The 8149-nt window shown below is 50.3% G+C and overlaps 1 protein-coding gene across 1 annotated transcript; it reads right to left on the bottom strand.

Annotated features, from left to right (window-relative positions):
• Positions 1 to 1313: 1313 nt before the first annotated feature.
• Positions 1314 to 7632, bottom strand: Cdk20 (cyclin dependent kinase 20). Its single transcript, XM_051194121.1, has 8 exons — positions 7338 to 7632; positions 6914 to 7027; positions 4385 to 4573; positions 4108 to 4229; positions 3906 to 3968; positions 3200 to 3323; positions 2716 to 2871; positions 1314 to 1971 (listed from the first exon to the last, which is right to left on the bottom strand). Exons 1-8 carry the CDS (start codon positions 7410 to 7412, stop codon positions 1774 to 1776), a joined length of 1041 nt encoding a protein of 346 aa, XP_051050078.1. The 5' UTR covers positions 7413 to 7632; the 3' UTR covers positions 1314 to 1773.
• Positions 7633 to 8149: the final 517 nt, after the last annotated feature.

Consider the following 8149-nt stretch of genomic DNA (forward strand, 5'->3'; position numbering starts at 1 on the left):
CAGAACTTGTTATGTAGACCAAGCTGGCCTTATACTTACAGAGATGTGCCTGCCTCTGCATCTCAAGCGTTGGGATCAAAACTGTATGCCACCACTGGCGGCCATACCAGGCCCAGCTTTAAACCAATTACCCTGAAAGTGGATTTGTTCATTTTTAGCTCTCTCATATCTACCTTAAACTCTGAAGTTAGTTGTAGTGGCATCTACCTGTAAACCCAGCTACTCCAGAGGCTGAGAAACATGAGTTCCAAGACAACATGAGCTAGACAGCAAGGCCTTGTTGAGCCCTCAGGGAAAGGGCTGGAATGCCCAGCATACACAAAGCCTTGGATTCAGTCCGCAGAACTGCAGAATCCAGAAGTGGCTCACAACCATCCTTAATGAGAACTGGTGCCCTCTTCTGACCTGCAAGCAGATGTGCAGGCAGAACACTGTATATACAATAAATAAATAAATCTTTAATAAAATAAAAGAATATAGTGTCTCCTATTTGTGTGTATTGTATATATGCATACACATATACATATAGACAAACATTCCCCTTTTTTTTTTCTGAGACAGGATCTCCCACTGCAGCCCAGGGTGGCCTTCCACTCTTGGGAATCCTCCTGTCCCAAACCCCTAAGAGCTAGGTTATAGGCATATGCCATAACCATTAGCAAATTGTTACACACCTGAATAATGGATAGTTCAGATTCTACCTAATCCATTCCTGAAACCACATCCTGTCTAGTTGTTACATAACCTTGTAGTAAGTCTTAATATCCATATACAAGTCCTCCTGTCATCTTGTCTGCTCCCTTCTCTTGGTCCTTGTTTCCCAATTTATGGGTCATGACCCCATGGGGGTCAAACAACCCTTTCACAGGAGTCTCATATCAGATAGTCTGCACATCAGATGTTTACATTATGATTTGTAGCAGTAGCAAAATTATAGTTATTAAGTGGCAATGAAATAACCTGAGGAACTGTACTAAAGGGTCACAGCATTAGGAAGGTTGAGAACCACTGTTTTAGGCTCATCTTACTATATTCCTATGAAATAAAAATCAACAAGCTGGCTGAGTTACACTGGAGTTTATTTACTGAATGAATTCCAGGAATGCCTGCTTCAAAACCGCACAGCAGCCTCTGGCTCATCCTCATCCCACAGAGAAACTGACTAACTCCCAATATGTGGAAACTACGCTTTGGGAGCCAGTCTGTCCATCCCTGAGCCTCAACTTCTGGACCCTGCTTTCCAAATGAGCGCTCAAGTCACATGAACAGCTCAGGAAGCCTCAGGACCAAAGTGGCCCTGAATGGATGACAGACCCCTATGATTCACCCTTGTTAATTTCCCTAGTAGAAACAGGCAGAAGCACATAGGGATTTTATTTGAATCTCAAATGCAGGCCCAGAGTGCTCTAGAAACCAAACCAAAGCAAGGCTGCCTTCCCAGTATGGAGACAGCTTACTCTCTGTGCCTCTCCAGGTGGTGCTGTAATAGCAATGTGCTTGAACAGGAGACAGAGCGTGGAGAACCATCTCCAAGACAGGTGACACCACTGAGCGCCAGCCCTGGGGAAGCACACAGTTTGTTCTTTATGGAGGCTATGAGCAGGACATCTTCATGGTTCTGCCTCCTGGAGCCCAGCCCTCAAGCAGGCTAAGGAGTAGGACGACGTGTAGCGTGTATATCCATGAGGAGGCCATGGACGGAAATCAGGAAGAGGCAGAGGAATGGCTGTCTAGGTGTTCCTGGGGCAAGCAGGCAGGATTGGGCAAGCCATCTCACCCCTCCGGGATGAATGGCCGAATCAGCTCTGGGTTTAGCAGTGACTCCTCAAGAGGCCGGTCCACATGGAAGTCATGGACATGGGGAGGGCCTGGGTGAGCCTTGGGTGCAGGTCCTCCTGGGCGCTGAGGAACTGGCAGCTCAGATGGATGGGCAGGCAGAGGAGCTGTGAAGAAGTACTGGTGTAGAAGGGCCTGAGGGACAGAAGAAAAAGCCCAGAGTCATTCGGCTAACTCAGCAAACCGCGCCTGTGCGCCCGTGCGCGCACACCTTGTCTGCAGCAGCTGGGAACACGGCAGTGAGCTTAGAAGTCTTGCCAACAGAGGAAAGGACTAGCGGCATGAACCCGGAGAAAGGAGCAAATTGCAGGATATGTCTCCGGCAACAATGATAGCTTGTTATGTAGCTATCCCCCCCCCCCAATTGAAACATTCGCTCTGGGCAGGAGGCTCCTTAAAGACTCAGGAAGTAAAGGAAACTAACGAGTCCCAGGAAACACCTGGAACTATAATTAGACTCGGGTCAGATTTGTTATCAGTGTCTACCTGAAGTAAACAGAGACACTTGTTCCTGTCTCCCAGGACAAGTCATAACAGAGCTGGGGAGAAGCGCTGGAGAAGACCGGACAGACAGACGCTGCAGGATTTGAAGCATCAGGACCCAGGAGCACAAGCCCAAGGGAAGAAGCAAGCACAGGAGGGAGGGATAAGGACATGAAGAGCAACCAGGTGAGGAGACAACTCCCGCCTCCAACACCTGTAACCACAAGGGAGAGGGGGGTGGACAGAGGGCAAAGGTCACAGACTACCCTCCCCATTGGAAAGACCCATCTCCTGGGGTTCTAGCCCATCACAGAGGCTGAGAGCCACTGACTTGGCAGGGCCCCATGGCTACTGAGGGCAGAGTACCGGAGCAGTGACCGCAACCTTGAACCTTACCTGGGAGGCTGCGATACGCTGGTGTGGAGGGTAGAGGAGGAACTGACCGAGCAGATCCAAGGCCTGGGGAGAGGCGTCAGGCAGCACCTCCTCCAGGGCTATGGGTGCCTGCTCCTTGAAGGAGATCTTGTTGTAGTCAGGCAGCTCTGTGATCTCCTGAGCCCAGAAGTGGAAAAGGCAATGAGGGCAGACCCTGCCCCAACACTCCCATGCAGGCTTTCTTTCCCTTTCTCATTCAGGTCAAGGTTCATCATCGCTCACACATGTTTTCCATTAGCCCCCCTCATCCTATCTGAGGCCTGCTCCTTGCCCAGTTTGCTGAGATGCTACCCCAGACAAGACCTGGCCCTCCCTCGGGGCCAAGAAAGCAATCTTCATTGGTCAAGGGAGGCTGGGGCCCCAGGACACCTGCACAGGGAGAAGCCACATCCTTCTGGGGGAATGGAGCAAACCTGCCCCCTCCCCAGCAATGGCTGCTACTAACCGGCCAGACTCGAGGACTGGGGGTGCCCAGGATTCGAAGCACACAGCAAAGTTGCTCGATGTCATTTTCTCCTGGGAACAGGGGGGACCCATTCAACAGCTCTCCCATAATGCAGCCCACAGCCCTGTGGATACAGATGTAAGCAACTGGAGATCTCACATAAGAGTGATCAAGCTACCCACAACAGCTCTAATACCTCACACTGGGGTCAAGGTCCAGAGTTTTCTAGTGCAGCCAGGTATTACTCCTCCACAGACATCAATTCTATAACAGAACATCCCCTGACAGCTCCAAGACACTCAGACTCTCATGTCTGGAACACCCAGCTCCTCCTCCATTGGGGGGGGGGGGAGGCAGAAATGCAAAGTAATCTAAATCTCAGACCTCTGAATACCACAATCTCCCTAGTCCCCCAAAATGCTGAGTCTTCATACCTAGGGAAACAAGCCTCCCTCTAGCTCAGTGTTGTCTCATGCTCAAAGCATATATCTGAACATACTACATGCCTTGCACCTCAGACCACCTTCCCCTCAAAGTCCCAGAAGCCTCCTGCCTGAGACTACCACTCTCCTAACCTTTCCTCAACAAACTCAAAAACTTCATGGCGGAGAACACAGATAAGATCCCAAGCTGCTCAGACTATTATAACCAGACAGGACAGCCCCACGGCAGGCACACATTACCTCATCTACCCCAAGTGTCTCACCATAGGTCGACGCCCTGGTCATACTGCCGAGCACCGTACAGGAGCTCAGGAGCTCGGTACCACCTGGGAGAGAAGGGTTTGAGATCACAGCTGGATTGTTGGTCTGATGAGAAGCTACGGAGTTCACCCCAGCCTCACAGCACAGGCCTGGACAAAAGGTGCAGAGGTGTCTCTTCCCCAGTGAGGGGACTGGCAACGTTACCTGGTGGCCACCTGATGCGTGTAGAGGCGACCGCTGTCTGGAGAGAAAACCCGAGCCAGGCCAAAGTCAGCTATCTTGAGCTGGCCTGAGGCACTGATAAGCAGGTTGGCAGGCTTCAGGTCCTGTGCATACAAAGGGAGGGGCTTCAGGACAGGGAGATAGGCAGCCCCACCTGCTCTAGAGCCACAGCCCTGGCTGCTTACCTTAAGACCCTCTGACTGCACCCTCTTCAAGGACGAGCTCACCACAGCCCACCACAGCCCATATTGGTACTGACCCGATGCACAATGTTGTTGGCATGGCAAAACGCGACACCTTTGAGCAGCATCTGCAGGTAGCTCTTGACCTGTGCTGGGGCCAGTGGCCTCTGGGCATGGCGCACCACCTCCGCCAGGTCTGACAGCATGAACTCGAAGGCCAGCACAAATCCTGCACCATGTGGGAACACGGCCTTCAGCTGTACCACCTGAGGGAAGAAATCCTATCAGCCTCTATACCAGGAGTTTGTCAAGCATCTATCTCCAAAAATAATGACATTATGATCCGTAACAAACATAGCAAAATTACAGTTATGAAGTAGCAACGAAAATAATTTTATGGCTGGGGGGGTCACAACATGAGGAACTGTATTACAGGGTCTCGGTGTGAGGAAGGTTGAGGACCACTGCTCTATACTCACCTCCAAACCTGGGGACAGAACCAGGAATCACATCCTGCCTGGTATTGGGACAATGAAGACATGTCACACACAGTAACTACCGACGTCTTAAAGACCAGACTGCACAGAGCAGTGAGCTAGGATGCCAGGATTCTAAGGAGCTTACAGAACAGGAAATAAATGACCAACAAATAAAGGGAATATGTATTCAGTACATGATAGAGGGCAGTGTGATTGTGAGAGGGCAAAGGAAGTATATATACTTTATTTGAAGGGGTTTGGTCAGGGGTAAGCCTGAGGAGGAGCCACTTATGCAGATGTCAAGGAGTCAGGTCTTAGCAGAGAAAGCAGAAAGAACCAGGCCCTAAGACTAGCAGAGATTGCAGAAGGACAGGAAAACAAGTGTCTTTTTGGAACAGTGGGGAGGAAAGGACTTGAACTCACTATGTAGCATAAGACAGCCAGGATTTTCCTGCCTCTGCTTCCTAAATGTTGAAATTACAGTTGTAACATCCAACTGATGGAACATTTCTGTTTTGTCCTGTGCTCCTGAGACCTATATGGATTCTAGTCTCTGCAGGGACACCTAAGAAGTGGTAGTTAGTAAAGAAGATGAAAATGGCTGGGGACAAATCTAATATATATATATATATATATATATATATATATATATATATATATATGTCTTTGTGCTTTATATATGTGTGTATGTGTGTACATATGTGTGTGCATGAGTATGTGGAGAACCATGGGTGAAGTCAGGAGTCTTCTTTAACTGCTCTCCACATTATCTTGTTGAAGCAATGTCTACTACGCAGGCCTGACTAGCCAGCTTGCTCCAGGGATCCCATGCCCAGTACCTTACAAACATTGGACTCACTGGTGGGGTACCACACCCACCTGGCATTCACCTGCTTAGCACCACCCACTGAGCCATTCCCCCATCCCCTGAGTGTGTTTTTTAAGATGAAAACTTTGGGCTGGACAGAAAATTCAGTGGTTAAGAGCACTCGTTGCTCTTGCAGAGGACCCAGGTTTGGTTCCCAGCACCCACACAGTGGTTCTCAACCATCCATAACTCTAGTTCCAGGGAATCTAATGCCCTCTTCTGGCTTCCATGGACACCAGGCTCACACATGGTACACACATACATGCATGCAAAATATTCACAAGCATAAAATTAATCATTAATTAATAAGTTGATTAAAATGGCAACTTCAAGTAGCTGGCAATCACCAGCATCCTTATGGATCTTGCACCCTGTGCCACACACAGGCTACCTGGAAAGCCCTTTTATTTTCAACAAAAAAGAGAAACAACTTATTGGGTTTTTTGGTAGTACATCATTGGACAAATTAAAACATGCGCCTACATTCAGATAGTATGCAAACTATAAAGGAATAAGAAATGGAAACTTATCTACAGTCAGTCCTGAAACATACACCACCAGACTTCACACTACCCTAGCACACACACATACACCAGGTGTGTGGCCTTGTCACCTCCTACTGATTCCATTACACGTATGTTCTCAGGAAGCAGACTGAGGCTTCCTCGCTGTCCTTGGTGCTGTGCACAGGCCAGGACTTTAGGAGGCCCCCGGGGAAGAGTGGCACTCAGCCCAATCTCTTCACTGGATAGCTGAGGGCTCATGTACTGATGATGAAAATGCAACATTCCACTTGCTTAACAAATTTCTGAAACCTGCTTTGAAAAGCAGGGAGAACTCAGGGTAACCACACACAAAGCCTTTAACATACCCGCAGAGCAAAGCAGCGCTCAACGGGTACCAGTTACTGAGAAATCAGTATGGTTGGGGACATAATTTAGTGGCACAGCACTTACCTAGGAGAAGGAAGGGAAGCAGGAAGGGGGGGAGCAAAAAGGAAAAAGAGAGAGAGAAAAATCACAAAATAGGGAAATATATGAGTGTATGAGCAACGAGTGATTAAATGAGAGAGGAGATGAGGTGTGAAGTACTCAGGCAAGTAGTGACCTGGGAGCATAAATAAAGGGTAAGCAAGCAGGAGCAGCGTGGGGATTAGAAAGGACTCCTTAAAGTGTATGTGGGTGGGTAGATGGGGATGGAAATGAGCAAAAGAGACCTGCCGCCCACTGTCTTGTCCACCTATACCCAGCCCCACTCACATACTGACTGTCCTCGATCTCCTGCAGAGCCTTGATTTCCCTTAGGGCCTGGTTAGGAATGCCATCCTCCAGCCGCCGCAGGGCCACCTTCTTGAGGGCAACGATCTCTCCAGTCTGTGCAGGAAAGAGTGCAGGAGATGGTCTAAAGGCAAGGAAGGGCAGGGAGAGAACGCACCAGGAACAAGATACCCGGGAGATCCGCCCCTAGGTCGGGAATTTCTAAGTCATCCGCCAGGGGACGCGCTCACGCAGTCCCGCCGCTGGAAGCGGAATCGCCACAGAAGTGACCCGGACAAGCAAGCATCCAAGAGACCCCGGGGGCCGCGCGCTAGCAGATCTCAGCACCGAAAGGCCGCAGCTCGCGGCCTGAAGCAGAGGGGACTCAGCGGGTACCCCTCGGACAGAGCGTGCAGTGTGGCCTCACCTCTACGTGCTTGGCTTTGAAGACGATGCCGTGGGCGCCCTCCCCGATGCGTCCGAGGATACAGTACTGGTCCATGCCGGCCCGCGGCGCCCAGATCCTCCACTGCTGCGATCCAGCGTAGGTCGAAGCTTGCAAGCGTTGCCTAGCAATAACGCGTCAGGCCGCTGCTCCGTACAGCACGTGACCGGAAAGGCCCACGCAGAGCTGAGTCAGGAATCTGCAGCCCCTCCAGGCGACACCTTTCCGCAGCCTTGGGCAGTAATCCGCGGATGACAGAACTCTTCAAATCCGGCCATGGCGCCACGTGACAAGAAACGCTACTGCGTGCGGCCGGGAGGGGCAGGGCCACGCAAGTAAAGGGTGTGTTCACGCGCTCAGGGGCGGGGCCTCTGCTACAGAAGTGGCGCGGGTGGGGCCGTCCACAAACATTCAAGAGTACCCAAAGGCAAGGTGCAGATGAACCTCTTTGTAAGTCACTCAAGCTAGTGTTGGAGACAAGCCCAGAGCTGAGTCGTGGAGAATCACTTGGGCTTCTGGTCTCTCTCCACCCGGCATCAAGAATCCAGATACCTTTTAAGTGAGTTTACTAAGCCTGGGGATAAAGCTCCGTTGAAGTGCTTGCCTAGAGTACGCAAAGCCTAGTACCTAGTACCACATAAACTGGTCTCAATAAAGCAGTTCTGCAGTCCCAATACTTGGCAAGGTCATCCTCATCTACATAGTTCAGGGCAGCCTCCAATAAGAGACTTTGTCTCAGAATACAGCGAAATGTCCACCAAGCATCTGAAATGATGACCAACACCCCTACTAAT

Source organism: Phodopus roborovskii, unplaced genomic scaffold (genome assembly GCF_943737965.1).
Source record: "Phodopus roborovskii unplaced genomic scaffold, PHOROB, whole genome shotgun sequence".
Classification (NCBI taxonomy): domain Eukaryota; kingdom Metazoa; phylum Chordata; class Mammalia; order Rodentia; family Cricetidae; genus Phodopus; species Phodopus roborovskii.